This window comes from Oncorhynchus clarkii, chromosome 33 (assembly GCF_045791955.1).
Source record: "Oncorhynchus clarkii lewisi isolate Uvic-CL-2024 chromosome 33, UVic_Ocla_1.0, whole genome shotgun sequence".
NCBI lineage: Eukaryota > Metazoa > Chordata > Actinopteri > Salmoniformes > Salmonidae > Oncorhynchus > Oncorhynchus clarkii.
Window position 1 is genome coordinate 9,920,582 of NC_092179.1, and position 17,293 is coordinate 9,937,874.

Sequence of the window (17,293 nt, forward strand, 5' to 3'; positions counted from 1 at the left end):
ACTGACCCCAATCACTGCCCTGGGGTATTGGGATATTTTTTTAGACCATAGGAAAGAGTGCCTCCTACTGGACCTCTAACACCACTTCCAGCAGCACCTGGTCTCCCATCCAGGGACCAACCAGGACCAACCCTGCTTAGCTTCAGAAGCAAGCCAGCAGTGGTATGCAGGGTGGTATGCTGCTGGCAAATAGTACTGTTACACAGTACATGTCCTCAGCTTTATCAATGAAAAGGGAATCAGGGTTATCTACACAGAGATAGATATGTTTTGAAGGACTACTGCATCTACCATAACCCACATCTATTTTATTAGAGGACTTCATGCAATTGGTGTCTTTATGTTTTGATAGATTGCATATCGCATACTGTGCTGATTTGGGGGGGGGGGGGGGGGGGGTGATAATCTATTTAGCTCTGGTCCTGACAATCTGTAGTATTGATCTCCTAATCCAAAGTGTGTGTGTGTGTATGTGTGTGTGTGTGTGTGTGTGTGTGTGTGTGTGTGTGTGTGTGTGTGTGTGTGTGTGTGTGTGTGTGTGTGTGTGTGTGTGTGTGTGTGTGTGTGTGTGCAAGAGCAAGAGCAATTACATTATGTATTACACTTTGCCCACTTCTCTGAGAAGTTCTGAAAAGTAAGCAAAGCTTGCAAGGAGGGAAGGAGGCCTGGTAGGAAGCCTTGGTGGTCTGGCCTAGAAGTACCACCCTATCAATAAGAGCCTTGGCACCATTGGCAGTAATTGGTTAGTAAATGAGCAGTGTCAGCTGAAAAGGGACTGGAGGGGTCAGAAGTTCAGCAGCTCAGAGGGAGTCTGTAGTTTGGGGCCCTTGGCCCCTGGGGAGCCCGGGATTGAGATGAATTAGAGGGGGACACTGGAGGAATTCCATCCTCTCTCTCTCTCTCTCTCTCTCTCTCTCTCTCTCTCTCTCTCTCTCTCTCTTTCTCTCTCTATCCCTCTCTCTTCTCTGGGCTAAAATGGGTCTAACACCTTAATTAACACTGAAGCTTGTTTCTGCCAAGCAGCTCAAGTAATTACCACCTGATGCCCCTCCATTTCTCATTTTATTTATCTAAACAGTATCTGTGGCTGCTCTGAGACCGTTTAGCTAGTACTGAAGAGGCCCTTATGTTATTCACTCCATTCACCATCCCATCTCCGGCCCTGTTTATGCCTCAGTCCCACATCTAATCGGGAACTTCCCCCACTTATTACCGCTAAGTGAATTCTAGGGAAATTGAGAGAAATTCATGTCTTTTTTTTACCCCTTAATTGTTTAAGTTTTAACTCTGATACAGTGGGATATCTCCGACTCCGGCCTTTAGTGTAATTTGATCATAAATCCATTTGTCGTAGAGATAAGCCCAAGTGGGTATAATCGCCGAAGGTGCATTCATCTGCCCATTGGTCCGGTTCGATGCAGAGAACCACCGAGCGCTGGTGTGTTTTTAATCGCACAATTCTCAGTCAAATCAAACAAAATACGAGGCCTCTCACCGGAAATAAACCGCAACTGCTGCCTTGGCGTCGAGAGGTGCCTGATCACTCCTCTCCGGAGAAGAAGTTGACCTTTTTGCAGCCGTGAAGAGGCCTGTTCGTTCTCTTGACTCGGGTGTGTGACGAGCGAGAGAGAGCACCTTAATGATGTGCTTGTTCTTGTGAGGGGCAGCCAACGTTTTCTCATCAGGATCCAATTTAAAGGTCCTTTGTTCTGCACTCAGACCTTGGAGCTAAGCAGCAAACCACACGGCCTCCAAAGTTCAAGTTGATAGTCGTCGTCTTTCCTATATGCCTTCCTCTGCTTTCTTAAGGCAAAGGAAATCAACAAATAGGGAGCGAACAGAGAGCGCCCGAGACTGCTTTGATTTCCATGCCTTGTGTTGTTTTGTTAATAGTCCAGTTAACCTACATGCCAATGATATGATGTGTTACGTTTGAGGATTTGGAGTTTGGACCATTTGGGAAAAATTTGCACATATAATCGAATTATAAAGATCCATTTCTGTTATTACCGTCCGTCCCCCGCTTACCATCCTCAACTGTAGCTCATTTTCGAATGATTTAAGAAATCCCGTGAAGTTTTCGTTGTTGTTGTCATAGTAGACTGGTAGCGTGGTTCCTTGGGATGACAGAGGAGCTAGCTAGCTAGCCTAGCGTTGTTGGATGTCATGGTGGTGGTCTGATCCTGTGCGCGAGACGACCGTTCGTTGTCTGCCCGTGTTGATGATGCGACGGTCCCTGTAAATGCTCCTTACTTTTGTCCCTTCGTGGCAAAATCATTTCGAGGAGAAGCAATTCAGCCTCTGTTCCTTTCAATCCACTGCTCTTGTCAATCAACCGGCCCGGGCTGCGGTATCCTGCGGAATGGAGGTGTTATATTCCGGCAATTATCATGTCATATACTCGAAAATGTAAATGAACGCGTGTAAAAAATTAAATGTACGGGTTGTCAGTGAAGAATAAGAACCAGGAGAGCAATTACTTATCTATCGTCTTTCATCTTGGAGGCTCTGATACGTCAAGCAGAAAAGCATTCAGTTAAATGCCTGGAATTAGCTTTGTGTTGGGGCTTCAACAATGGACCAAGGGCCGGGGCCTTCCTCTCCTCCGCCTCGCCTGCCTCTCTTTTTGTTTGGGGAAGAGCGATGAAACGAAGATGATTATCATCCATCACCCGCGAGCTAAATAGCTAATGAATGCGGGAAAGCCACTTCCTTGACTTCATTTGTTGCCTGTTTTGGCTTTTGAGTCCCCTTGTTTTCCTTGTCAGCGTTCATGGGCTTATACCTCTTACAGAATACATGGTGTTTAGTGGTGTAGTGATTCATTATGTGGTCTTGTGTGGTCGTGTCTTTTCACTATTTACAGGTTTACATTTCAAAACCCAGACTCACACCCGGTTCCCCCCGTTTGTCAACCACATTAACCACAGGATCCTCATTCAAGCAGCCAATGAATGGGTTTAAATGAAAGCATTGTCATCCTGTCCCCCACAATTCAACGGGGTGGCCCCCAGTGTAATTACACGTCTCAGATGTATCTTAAGGTTTAATAACACTGACGGTGGAAGCACGGCGCATTTAGTCACATGCAGATGTTTCGTTTGTGACATTTGTTGCTTTGTTCGGCCGCTTTCTTTTGTGTCTCCTCAACAAAGTGCAGAAGAGAGTGAGGCTCCTGCTATAACACAACAGCCTTCACACACACACACTCGCGCCCACACACACACACACACTCTCTCTAAGACCCTAATGAACAATGGTGGCAGGCTAGGATTTGTATGAATATGAATGTGGCGGTGCGGTGGGGTGGGGTGGGGTGGGGTGGAGGAGGATGGGGCTGGGGATGGAGTTTGACCTTCAGCTGTGATTTTCAGTTCATCAGGATTAGTCAAGCTGGGCGATCAGGAGCGCTAATGCATAATGACTTCTAAAATGAAAAATGTGTAGTGACCATGCAAATGTCTCAGCTAATCAAAGAGGGGAACCTGGGCTGAGGAGAGGAGAGAAGAGAAGAGCAAAACAAGGACGTGTCAAGGCCTGGGGGGGGGGGGGGGGGGGGGGGGTTGAGGGGAGGGGGGGATACAGGGAGAGATGTATGGAAAGTAATCAAGCAGCTTGATTAAACAGTAGCGTTAGACGTTAGGGGGACAGGAGGGTCTTATTGGCCCTTACTGTCACGCCGTCATCGTATACTGTCATAGCGACTCTGCGCTAAACGATGTCGCAATTAGCGAGGGCTACGGAATGCCCACGACTACATACCGTGATATTCAGTATAGTCCTATTCTATAAAGACGCCTACAAGAGATTTAATTCACCTTATCTTAGCATACAATACTATTTGGTACACTATTCTGCGTCTGCAATGGTTGGATGTGTCATATCGGAGCCTGTGTAATAGAATATGAAAATGCCTAAAGCCATTGCAGTCAAAAATAACACTTTCAGATTAAACCGTGTCCCCAACAGGTGTCAGTGAACGTTTAAAATTCCTTTATTTGGCAGCATAGCAGAGTAAACAAACTCATCCCAGCGTTTGTTTTCATTCCAGTCATTGTAAAGAAATATATATATATATATATATGTTTAAATACCAGGCATGAAGAATTGAACAAGAAGTGATATATATTAGCATTAGAGCTACATTCCCCTGTTTCTATGTGCTTCATGCAGGCAATCAAAGTGAGAAGCAAAGAAAAGTTGGCTCTTTCTTGCTTTGTCATTGATCTGTTGTCTTAGAAAGTCACTATCTACTCTCTAATACGGCAGGCAGGTTTGCCAAAGTGGTTCGAGCGTTGGGCTAGTAACCAAAAGGTTGTTAGATCAAATCCCCGAGCCGATAAGGTCAAAATCTGTCGTTCTGCCCCTGAACAAGGCATTTAACCCACTGTTCCTAGGCCGTCATTGTAAATAAGATGTTGTTCTTAACTGACTTGTTAAATAAAGGTTCAATAAAATAAATAAGACTTAGGCTGAGAAATATATATCTTTGTTTTGGTGAAGGTCTCTCTAGCAGTTTTGACAGCAGCTAGTAATTGAATGATTCTTATCGCCTAAAAAATTACATAGGTTTTTCAAGATGACACTTCAGTCGAGAAAGAATTGCGCCTCTGGCTGCTTTTTCGTGAGAGTGAAGAAGTAGAGAAACTTCTATGCGCTGCAGAACGGCAGCTGGTAATTCCACGAACAGAATTGTCCTTCCAGCACCAACTAGCACCAATTCTCTCAGAGCAAGTTTCTCTAAGAATCCTCTCCCTCCCTGTCTCTCCAAGGCTCTTTCTGAGTGATCTCTAACCTCAGGGTTGTCTGGGTGCTGGCATGCTGATTGTGCATACCAAGTGTCCACTTCAACTGTGTTATTTTAATCAACTTTGGAGTTGTGCATTTTCCTGCTGTTTCACAATGGCCGCCACTGATAGGCATGCCTAAGGCGGTTCAAGGGTTCAGCTAATTAGGGTATACGTCTATTTAAATCCCTCTCTTCTCCCAGCGGGCAGACTGTCAAAAATAAGGCAAGGAAACACAAAGGCACAGCACCCATCCATCCTTCAGCACAGAGTGCCTCAGCACAAGGGTGACGGGAGACATGCTTTCTCTACCTTTTGGTCCCCAATTACCATGCTCCCAGTGGGCTCTGAGGCCAGCCAGACCCTGACACATTCTCTCTCTCTCTCCCTCTCTCTCTCTCTCCCTCTCTCTCTCTCTCTCTCTCTCTCTCTCTCTCTCTCTCTCTCTCTGTCCCTTCCTCATTCTCGTTCTCGTTCTCTCTCTCTCTCTCTCTCTCTCTCTCTCTCTCTCTCTCACCCACCCTCCAGGTGCCAGTGTCGGTGGCCATGATGAGTCCCCAGGTGATCACCCCCCAGCAGATGCAGCAGATCCTCCAGCAGCAGGTCCTATCCCCTCAGCAGCTCCAGGCCCTGCTCCAACAGCAGCAGGCTGTGATGCTGCAGCAGGTACCTAACATACACACACACCTAGTAGATAGACACAGAGAGACACGCACAGTAACACACCCACCCACACAACCACATACACACCGAGAGGCATTCACCTAGACACACACACATAGTCACACAGTCATACACGCACAGTTACATGCGATGGTCACATAATGCCTGCATCCATTGAACCAAAGAGTGGCCAGGGACATTCTATCTGGGATGCTTTGAATCATGTCCGCTGGTCATTGAATGACAATCTTCTCTATGTGATGTCCCATGAGAAGTCAATGGGAGTTACAACACACACACACACACACACACACACACACTGCCTGTGTAGCACTGTATACCCGCCACACATAAGGTACAGTACATCCATGCCCCTTGCGCCCTTGACACAGTTAGAAAAGAGAGACTAGAAGTGACGCACTTTGACCACGTCACAACCAATTACCTGTATCCCTCCGCGGGTCTATTTCCTGGGAGCCCTCGGGAAAGGTAAAAGCTGTCAGGATAGTTACTGTAGTTATGAGGAAGTCAATGAAAGCAGGGTGGAACGAATACAGGAAGTGAGACAGGCTGGGTCGTATGTGGAAGGAGCTGAGTTTTCCATCATTATTTTTGAGAGACCACACTGAGAAAGTAGGGAACTATTAACTTCTCTCTTTTTAGTGGATTTTAGGAATTCATTAAGTTTCAGGAAGATGTCCCATGCAGGCTAGAAACTGATTGCAATTTATATTCTTTATAAGACTTTTTACCCTGCTGTATCTACTCTTTCTTCAGGAGGCACTGAGAGCAGAGAGTGGATGTTATGTGTGATGTGTGTTAAACACATTACTTTTAGAGTGATGAATCCGGTCCTTCGAGTGTGCTGCATTCACTTTAAAGCATTTCAGTGCCTGTCAAGACTTTAGACCAAAAACTGTATTCTAGTTAATATGATTAATTGTGCCCCCTCCAGTACTGTGCGAGGCCATTTAAAGTCCATATGGAGAAGACATGGCGGGAGAGCGAGACTACAGTATGTGTGTCCCCTGCTAGAAAATGAATACGATTATTTATGGCACTTCCACTGTGTGTTATTCGTAACCAACATGTGTCGGTGTTGTTGTGGCACCTCATTTTCCCAAAATTAAATACAAAATGAATTACAACGTGTCAGGACCTTGGCAAATGCTCTTTTTGCTGCTGCTCTAGTATGGAAACAGACTCCTCATGAACCTTACAAACACATTGCTACAGTATTATACCATATGGTCAATATACTCTGTCTTCAAGGCTTTCAACGGCCCAAAACGTCACACGCCGTACCAATGACACCAAGAGAAAATAAGCATTTGCCAATGTCTATTTACATAGCCAGAAGACAATATGGACATTCTCCTGGGTTACCTGGAATGTTTTTTTTTTATCATCTATCTCTCTTTCTTCCCCTCCCAGCAACATCTGCAGGAGTTTTATAAGAAACAACAGGAGCAGCTACACCTACAGCTTTTACAACAGCAGCACCCTGGAAAGCAAGCAAAAGAGGTGGGTATCTGTTTCAGACCCAGAATGGCCTGCGAGTGGGAGGCAAGACAAGCAGGGAACAAGTCTAGATGATGTCCTGCTGGCTGTCTCACTCAGTTCAGTCTTCCAGGTTAGCAGCCGTAGTTTTGGGGAGACCTTCCCATGTTTCTGGGATTCCACAGAGCAAGCTAGCTAATCCAAAGCTAGCGTTCTCTAATTTCAGCTAGTGGTTCTCCCAGTGTTACTGGATGTGTACTGTATGTGCCTGAGTGTGTGTTTGATGGACTGAGGACTGGCACTTGTTATCTACCGCTGGGGGAGAGGGGGGGGGGGGGGGGTTCTCTCCCTCCTTCTAGAACATGTAAATGGAAGGACGTGATGTTAAATGGCTAAAAAAGCCCAGTTTGAGCCGATGGATAGAGACAGGACCGAGTCACAGGGTCTGCTGATTAATGAACTGCTTCTGTGGGTTTGGGCCTAGTGGCGAGCAGCAGAAAAGTTAGAGTGTGACGCGCTCATAAATCACACTGACAGCCCGCCAGTCTATCGGGCGAGGCTCGCAGTCTGTCACAGGAGCCGAACATCGTAGCACGCCGCGCGCTGCGCCGGGGCCACGTCTAAACAAAACATCTGGGAAGCAGTTCAATTGATCAAGAAAAGGTATCACAGACACCTTTTCCCAGACACATCTCTCTCTCTCTCTACCTCTCTCCCTCTCTTTCTACCTCTCTCCCTCTCTCTCTCTCCCTCTCTCTCTACCTCTCTCCCTCTCTCTCTCTACCTCTCTCCCGCTCTCTCTCTTCCCTCGTACCTTCCTCCATCTCTCTCTCTCTACCTCCCTCCATCGCTCTCTCTCTTCCCTCCTACCTCCCTCCACCGCTCTCTCTCTCTCTGTCTGTTCAAGCAGCCCATTATGCAGACCCTACAGGAAGCTGCTGCTGACCTCCCGGAGGCTTTGTTTCTGTTTGGATTTGTGGATAGAATTTTCAGCCCTCCGTCGCCATCAAATATGGAATAGAAATTGCTCCCTTATTTCTCCAGAGACGGCGGGTCCAATCCACATGACTTGATCCATTATGCAGTCTGTTTTCCAGTGAGCGCATCACAAGTTTTGTCTGTCCCCCCCACACCCCCCCCCCCCCCCCCCCCCCACACCCCAGGCTAGAAAGGGAAGGGTCTTCCACTGCAGCTTGTCTCTCTGTGAAGTGTGACTTCCTCCACATATATCCTCAGGAGTGTCTCTCCACAACTCGATGGCCACCTTGGTCTTTTAATTCTTGGCAAGATTCTCCTACAACAACAAGCCTTTCCTTGAGTGTTACAATGGAATCTGATAGTAGAAAAATAGTGGAGGAAAAAGAGAGGCAGACAGACAGAGAGAGATAGAGAGAGAGAGAGAGAGAGAGAGACAGATGCAGAGAGATGTAGAGCTAACAGAGCCAGTTGTATGATAGCTCCATGTTTCCTAATAGACCACCAGAGATCTCATCCACAGCCCACTGAGGACTAAACTGGTAATGAAATGAGGCTCAGTTCTTGGCATGTTTACCCTTATAGAAACGTATTATACCATGGTAATACACAGTTAGCTGCAATAACGCCAGCTTATAGTTCAGAATTGTAGTTGTATTTTCGTCTGTGGAATAGTACGGTTTTGATTAAGCCACAAAAGTCGGGGCTTTTTCCCTTCCTCTCCTGCTTGTTTTTCTGTGGTTGCTTTGGCAGTTTTTGTTGTTGTTGTTGTTGTTGTTGTTGATGTCGTTTTGCTCGGGCTTACGCAATCGTCTGTCAGTCTGGTCCCGTGGTAAACAAGGTTGGGAGGGTGGGGGGAGAGGGGGAGGGAGGGGGATAACGCTGGTGTGCTCAGTAGCTGTAAATCTCCTAGCGAGTTCCCCTCGGCCCCATAAGCTGTAATAGACCATCAGCAAATGGAAGACAATTAACTATCAGCTGTGGGGGGGAAGGGATTACCCAGGGCTTAATATCATACAGAAGACTCGTCTCATAGCAGTCTGGAGTGGCGAGTGCAGTCCGCCAGTCTATTAGCCCAGTGTGCCTAGCTTTGCCTCGTTCAGCAAGAGGAGGAGACAGAATAGAACAGGAACTAGGCAAAAAACGGCGAGGAAAGAGAGAGGAAAGAGAGAGAAAGGAAAGAGGAAGAGAGACAGGCAGTAGTTAAGATCATGGAAGCAGCAGCAGCATCGGCAATGGAAGCATCCTCGTCGTCAGTGTTGGTGCCCACTTTCTTGCTAATTTGTGTAATTTGTGCTCTCCTCCTCCACTCCTCCTCCTCCTCCTCCTGCTCATCTTCACTATAGCAACAGCAGCAGCAGCAGCAGCATCAGCAGCAGCTCGCCACCCAGCAGCTCGTCTTCCGGCAGCAACTCCTCCAGATGCAACAGCTCCAGCAGCAGCAGCACCTGCTCAACATGCAGCGCCAGGGCCTGCTCTCCCTGCCCCCAGCCCCAGGACAGGCAGCCCTCCCCGGGCAGACCATGCCACCAGGTAAGGGGGTGGCTGGAGGAAGTGAAGGGGGAGAGGAGGGGGAAGGGGAGAGAGCCTGGGGCTTCAGGGGTTCTGGGGCTGGGGGGGGGGGCTATATTGCATGTGACTGCTGGTGCCCACACCGCTCACTCTCTCTAGCTCTCTTTCTATTTCCCTCTTTGTTTCTATCTTACTTTCTCTTGGTTTGTCTTCCCTTTTTGTTACTACCTCTTTCTCTCTCTCTCGCTCAGCTCAGCCTGTCTCTCTGTCTCTTCCTGTGTCTGTGAGCGTTTCTCGCTCTCCCTCTATTCCCTCGCTCCCTGCTCACCCCTCCCTCTCTGCATTGTTGTTGTTGTTGTTTACTGCCTGCCTCACAGTAAGCAGTGAAGAACAGAGACAAGATGAGCCGCTTCCATTTTCTCTCGCCTTTGCCAAGAAGTAAACACATGTTTACCAAAATGGCAGGGGGGGGGTGAAAACAACAACAACAACAACTAGGAAGAAACAAAACGAAGGGGGGTCAATTACCGGTGTGAGGCTGAAACAAAAGGACAATGCCTGTTTATCTAGCTAGATAATATCATTTGTGCTAACTGAATTCTGCTTTCTCTGTGACTGTAATCCAGTGGCAGCCATTGTGGATCAATGCCCGTGGTTCCCTGTAGATTTCATTGGAACACTGCATTCTTATTAAGTAGAACCGCTGACAAGATCATCCCAGTTAATCTCTCAGTGTAGCCGTGTGTCTTTTGATAAAAATAAAAAAAACGAATCCTGAGTTAGAGATGAAAGACGGCAGTAAACAGGAGGAAGCTATTTCCGTTGGTTTGTGATGACTCTGTGTTGACGTAGTCTACAAGACAATCAGCTCAGTAACTGTGTTAGTCCTCTGTTTCTCCCCTCTCCCAGCTGGACTGAGCCCAGCGGATCTCCAACAGTTGTGGAAGGACGTAACCGGCGGCCACAACATGGAGGACAACGACATCAAACACAGCGTCGGCGTCGGCGGCCTGGACCTGACCACTACCAACTCTTCCTCGACTACCTCCTCTACCCCTTCCAAAGCGTCACCTCCCATCTCCCACCACTCCATCGCCAACGGCCAGTCTCCCGCACTCAATTCCAGAAGGGAGAGGGAGCGAGAGAGGGAACGGGAACGGGAGAGGTACGGAAAGTGAGCTACTCGTCCGCCACCCACTACACAACACATTGTAGACACAAAAGTTAGGACGACACAAAAAGCTTGTTGTCGGCTGGTAGTTGTTTGTTGTTTTATGGCTTTCAATAATGTACAATTACATTCAATATCTATCTATAGAAACAACCGATCAGAGTATTTGTCCCCGTTTAGAAACGAAAAAAAAAAAAAAACATTTGTTCCTGCCGGGTTGAACAAGATGTTTTGTTTGTTTGTTCAATAGTTTATTAGTGTCTTGGTAATATTCAAAAACCAGCCTCGGCCTCCCTAGGGACAGCGTAGGATGCTATTGAACACAGTTGCTTACCCTATATCAAAAGCAAGGAGAAGAAGACACCGGCAGCAATACACAGCTTTGCGAGCAGAAAGCGAAGGTAACCGCCTCGTACAGTATTTAGTGGGGCTTTTCTTTTGAAATCACCTTACCTTACCTCTTGTCATGTAAACAGAATACGTGATGCCACGGTGGTAGTTTAGAAAGTTCACCCTTGCGATGCCGCCTTTGTTTGTGGTTCCCACTGTAAGAAAACAGATCTGTCTATCTGGTTCTATGCATTATTCAAGGCTCTTTCCTGCGCCATACGAAGAATGTGGCGTGGTGTGGCGGTGTGGGGAGATTACAGTGGAGCTGGATGTGTTGTGTAATTGGTTTCAAGTCGATGCTATCTGCTGCCGCCACTAAACGGGGAATTGAAAAAGATGTCTTTAGAAGGAAGATGTCCCCCTAGAGGAGAAACAAAAACAGGAGGAGGAGGAGGGAGGGAAAATAAGAGAAGGGTGGGGGGGGCGTCTCATAATGATTGAACGCGGAATATTGTCAAGGAGAGATGCTTACTAACACACAGTAGATCGATGGAGGGAAAGCCTGTCTGTAGAAACCATGTGTGAGCGCTCACACACACTCCGACACACAAACACACACACACCCTCCAACCCCCAAAATGCAGAAACAAGTGGAGCCGAAAGGTTAAACCGTCACTTTTAATAGGATGTGCTGTCTACTCGGGGTCGTAACTTATTCGGGTGCCATTTTCCAAGCAGGACCCCCTCTTGTCCTCAAAATAACATGAATTACATTCATCTCATGATGAAAATTATATGGCTGTCTGGATTTTTCATGTTTACTTGAAAGCCCTCCGCTGATCGCTTTACAAGATGAAGAAATTGGGGTTGGGAAAATAAGAAAATAAAATTGGTCCCTCTGTAAATGGGTTGGCTGGATGGTTTTTCACACATTGTTTAGGGGTTTGCAATGACATTGGGGATAGCTAAACCTCTAGATCAATAATCAGATGTTAATCATATTGCTAGGCCTCATCTTTTCTCCCTGCTGTTATTAGGAACACCCTATTCCATTTATAGTGTACTACCTTTAGCCAGAGCATCAAGAGCCTCATGGGCTCTGGCCAAAAGTAGTGCCCTTTATAGGGAATAGGGTGCTATTTCAGATGCAGACAGTAACTTCCATCCTTGGATTAATTAGGCTCCTTCCCTCCACCTAGCAGCCTTGGCAGTTGAACTATTCAATAGAACAGGGCTGAATTGACCTGCTTTGACCTGCTTGTCGCTGATGGTAACCTGACAGCCACCAGCAGCCTCAAGCCATTATGGCTTTTTTGATGAATCTGACGACAGTCTACCCTTCTCTCTCTCCTTCTCTCTACCTCTGATTCATCCTTTTTTTTCTCCCTCTGTCTAACTCTACCTGCCTCTTTCTTTCTCCCTCTCTCCCTCTCCCTTTCTTCTCTCCTCAGCTCATTACACGAGGAAAGTGGAGCCTCCCACTCCCTCTATGGTCACGGGGTGTGCAAGTGGCCCGGCTGCGAGAGCGTCTGTGAGGACTTCGGACAGTTTTTGAAGTAGGTCTTACTCTGAGAATGTACTCTCTACGCTGTGTCTTACTCACCCCCCACCCCCCCCTTTCCTGTACTGACCATCATCATGTCTTAGCTTACACTGTGAAATTACTTCATGACTTGTGCATTACGTTACAGTCTCCTGTGTTAATACTGTTTTTCTTAAGTACAAGCTCCATGACAGTTGCGTTTAACAACCACGGGCCAAGACAACGGCCCCCGTGATATCCGATAAAGCCTCATGTCGCCCTGCCCAAGCGCCTCTCGTGCCTCTTTCCCACAGCAGAAACGACGTCTTATGTTCCATTGTATAAAAGTTGTCGTTCATCAACTAAGACGAGCTTAGCTGCTGTACATATTTTGTTTCTCAGTAATGAAGCCGCAGAGGCCTCCTCTGGGTTATTTCCCACAGTACCAGAGCGGCTCTTTGCGAGCTTAATCGAGGGGGGCCGAACAAAGAGATAAACACGCTTGCATCTCAATTGGGACATTTTGACGCATAGTTTGTATAGACTGTCAGGCTTGCTGGCTACATTAACTCTCGATGTAAATGATCTCCGATTGACACCCAAATCTCCTCTTCGGCTCGCCGAGTTGGCGTGAAAGGGCCTGATAGGCTTGTGTGAAGAGCGTCAAAAAAACGAATGGCAACTTGTATTGACGCGCGGGGGCCCCCACAATGGTTGCAGTCAGTGTTGTCATGGCGCCGACGATGGACTGAATGAACTCTTCATGCGCCATCAACAATTTAGTTAATTAGCTCATTTGTAATTGGTCTGCTTTGTTGCCTGGGATGTCCGTGGGAGACATCAAAGGGAAAGGTGTTCGCTCGTGCCGTAGATCACAAGTTATCACGTTGCCACTCGCTGGAGAAGCTTGGCTCTTTCTCTCTCTCCATTCGAAAAGAGAGCAGAAAAGGGCCAAAGCGTTCATTGGAATATTCTAATTAGATTTGTAATTAACTGAGAAATAATGATCTCGTCGAGCGTTTCCACGGGTGTAAATGTCCATGTAAATTCCACACAAAACTCTTTTGAAATTGGGATATTGTTCTATTTTGGGGAGGCGGATTCTTCCTTTACATTACAGTGCTGTGACTCCATCACCGTGGTTCTGGGATGATATGGAAACCCACCAGGGCCAAACCAGAGTTGTAGGATTTAGGTCAGGCAAAACCAACGGCGGTAGCTTGGTTAATTACACAGCCGTCTGTAGCACTAGCATGTACACTAGGGCTAATGTGTGTCTGTGTAAAGAGAAATGACTGAAAGCCAGACTGGCTTAATATACACACCTCTACAGACCCCACGAGTCAGACAGACAAGACATTTATTGTGCATTATATCAATGCCTCTATTCAATGGACACACCGACAATAGACGCTCCTTTGTATTGATTCTCTCCAGGTGTATTTCTATCACAATTTCTTTTCTATGGCTGTTATGTGTGCTTATCCCCTGGGGAAGATGTACTGCATGGAGCGGCATGGTGGATGTCAATGGCAGAGGTTTGCTCGGGGGGGGCAGTATATAGGCAGTACTATGTACGGTTTTGACTTTGGCACCGAACATGTCACCCTCGCCAGGAAAGGGGGTGATCTTGATAGTTTATTGTTAAAATGAGAGGCTGCCTGGATCTTTAACTTAAAGACCCTTGCTCCCCTCGGTCTCAACGTAGACTTTGATCTGAAGCCATTCTTGCGGTTATTGTGACTTTGCCATTGTAATTGTTTGTAAGCTTGTGTCGTCTAAAATTGATCTATGATCGTATGCTATCCATTTCTTTTTTTGTATGCTGTTCTTTGCATGCCATTTTAATATTTGAGAATTAACCAATGATATTAGGCCACTCTTGGCCATAATTACAGACACCTGTGTGTCTTTTGACACTATACAAACGAGTCATCCCGCAGTGTTTGTGATTATACCCCGATGAAGACCGCTTGGCTGTCGAAACGTTGGATATTTCATTTTTTTGCATCTGAGCTCCTAGAGTGTGCGGCTCTCCTTTATTTTCAAGTACTATAAGGTTACAGTATCTATTCTGCTGGAGGCCCTGGTGCAGAGGAGAAGTTTGCCCTTGCGGCTTGAGAAAGATTTGGGCTGTGTGGGAGACTGCGTGGCTATAGCGGATTAGTGGCCCATCGCCGTACACTCAGTTCACTTTGCCTTACTGAATCCACCCGCGACTGTACCACGGGCTCCCATGTAAACACGGCAAAGTATGTTTACTGTATGGGCGTCTTTATAGCTTAGTTTCTCATTTAGGCTAGGGCATAGGTACACAGTAGGTTACGAAACATGTGACTGTGTATGTTCTTTAAGAGCAGTGTAGAAGAAAGGATTGCACAGATAGGCATGTACTTTACACTAGTAGACTGGGAAGAGGCGCTGCAGGTAATTCTCTGACAGCTGGTGTAGTGTGGAAAGGGACCCTGCTTCAAACGAATGTCTTTACAAAACAACCTTAAAGATTCTGGGTGAGACTCCGCGTCGTTGCATCCAGCCTGCGAGGAGTCAAGAGGTTCATGTACTGTAACCGGCACATGAAAACAGACAGCAACAAAAGACAACGTGTTCCTGGCAGAACAAAGATGGCTGCTCGTCTGCCTTGCCTTGGAGGAGGTGTCGTCGGTGTCAGGGAGAGCCTTTTGAATGTTTTCGGAGATGCCACTCATCTCCTCGGCAACAGCCAGGTACAAACACACTTTAAAATGGTTGACATAAAATAGGTGTCAGAATCAAATGGCTCTTTAAGACGAGAACGCGAGGAAGGGGGGAAACCTAGGTAACCTGATGGTTGGTTGCTGGAGGTAGGAAACAAAGGCTAATGCGGCGGGCGGGTTTAGTCATCTTTTGTTGTGTTGCGGGTATGAAACTTGTCAAGATCAGCATTTAATAGCTCTTCAGTGTCTCTTTTATGTGTGTTCACCTGGAGAGCTAGCCTAGAGGTTGACTGGCACGTTGTGTTAGCTCTGTAGTTCAAATGTAATATTAGCGTGGGAGTGTTCGAGGGGGTGTCGGGTGGGGGGGGGTGTGTGTGGGCCTGTGCGTGCATGTCGGTGCATGTAAGTGATGTGCTTCCAAATAGTTTTGTGGCGTATATATTTTCACAGAAGGTTTGACAGGAATGAGAATAACTCATTTCACACCCAGGTTTGTTCTTTTAGATTAGTGTTATGTGACATTTTGTGGGCATAGTACGGTACTGTACATTGCAATCAATGCAGAAATATTTTATTCATTCACATCGCGTACATTTTACTCACCCATTCTGTTTAGTATTATTATATAATGCTTCCTGTTCTGTTCCCTTGTTCTGTATTGATTTACTCTCCCATCTGTGATCTCACACACACACACACACACACTCTCTCATCCATCTGAGAGGAGTTAGTTACCGTTTGATTATCGTCTCCAATTAAACATCCTTCAGCCCGTCAGCCCATAGATATTCATACCCACCCTCCAAACCTCCAGCATGCCCCGACCGCCAAACCCTCAGACCAGGGTCTCCCTAAATCGATGCACCTCACCGTCTACACAGACAATTTATCTGCCTCCTCACTTAACTCTTCCCCTCTCTACCCTCCGACGCCATGTCCCCCTCTTCCCCCTTACACAGCAGGCAGTAGCATCAGAGAGAGAAATGGCAAGTGGAGAGAGAGAGAGAGAGAGAGAGAGAGAGAGAGAGAGAGAGAGAGAGAGAGAGAGAGAGAGAGAGAGAGAGAGAGAGAGAGAGAGAGAGAAAACATTAACCTGACTGTGAGTGTCTCTAACAGTTGCTTAATTAAACCCACAAGGCAGTAAGAAGCCCCCGAATAGGCCCCCTTAGCGCTACTCTGCCAGACGTCTGGCTGGGTGTGACAAAGACCTTTAAAACTGAGGGCATTACATTAGTTATGCATATGCTGCTGTCTGGTCTGGTGTGGGTCTGCAATGTGTGTTTGTGTTACTCTGCGCCATGCTAGACAGTCAGGGTGGAGAGAGGCCCCGGCCTAGCTAGCATGAAGGGTCTGGGTCGACGAAGCTGTGATAGGACACATGGACAATTAGGCACACCATACTGTATATGTGCTTGAAGGTATATTAGCAGGCTCTTAGAACTCTCAGTGTATAACTTCAGTATATATTTGTCATAATGGGCGGTGAGGCTTTGTTTTTGTCTAGAAAATCCTGCTATACACAACACACCACTGTATTAGTGTGGCCTCTCTGTCCCTGAATCCCTCCATCTGTCAGTCTCCCCAGCTCTCTCTCTGTTTCTCTGCCTTCCTGTGCTATTGGACCCATCACATTGGTTATTCCCCTCTCAAAACAAAAATCAATATGCCTGTAAAGTGACCCATAAATTACGGGGTGGCCCCAGAAATGTTTGTTCAGAGCTGTCTTTGTGAAGGCGTCCAGCCTCTCTTCCCTCGGTCACCTCTCTGTTTGTACTGCTCTGAGTCTGACTGGGCCCGGCTCATTAGGGGATATTCTGGTGACGATGACGGATAACCTGTCTCTCTCTCGCTTTCTCTCTCTCTCTCTCACTCTTTCTGCATCTCTCTCGCTGCCAATCTCTCTCCCTCTCACACCACCTCTCTTTCTATGTCTCTCTATGTCACTCTCACTCTCTTACACCCTCTCTCTCTATTTCTATCTGTTTGTAATCGCCTTGCCAACTGGCCAGCAGAAGAAGAAGAGGAAGACAAAAAAGGGCTAATTTGAAAAAATGGTCGGAGGAACATCAAGAGGCCTTCTGCAGCTAATCCCCCCCCCCCCCCCCCCCCCCCAGGAGAGAAAAAAACACAGGCTGCT

General features: G+C 46.9%; 1 protein-coding gene across 14 annotated transcripts in view; it reads left to right on the plus strand.

The window, feature by feature from the left end:
- The window catches only part of LOC139393234 (forkhead box protein P2-like), a 113,198-nt gene that overhangs the window by 72,061 nt on the left and 23,844 nt on the right, over positions 1-17,293 (plus strand). For 6 of the 14 annotated variants that reach the window (XM_071141690.1, XM_071141689.1, XM_071141694.1 and 3 more), the window contains 6 exons: positions 5,316-5,453; positions 6,406-6,465; positions 6,885-6,974; positions 9,272-9,458; positions 10,347-10,611; positions 12,390-12,494. In XM_071141690.1, the coding sequence (XP_070997791.1) occupies positions 5,316-5,453; positions 6,406-6,465; positions 6,885-6,974; positions 9,272-9,458; positions 10,347-10,611; positions 12,390-12,494 (845 nt within the window). The remainder of the gene's footprint in view (positions 1-5,315; positions 5,454-6,405; positions 6,466-6,884; positions 6,975-9,271; positions 9,459-10,346; positions 10,612-12,389; positions 12,495-17,293) is intronic. The other 8 variants (XM_071141692.1, XM_071141691.1, XM_071141695.1 and 5 more) reach the window with 3 other exon arrangements.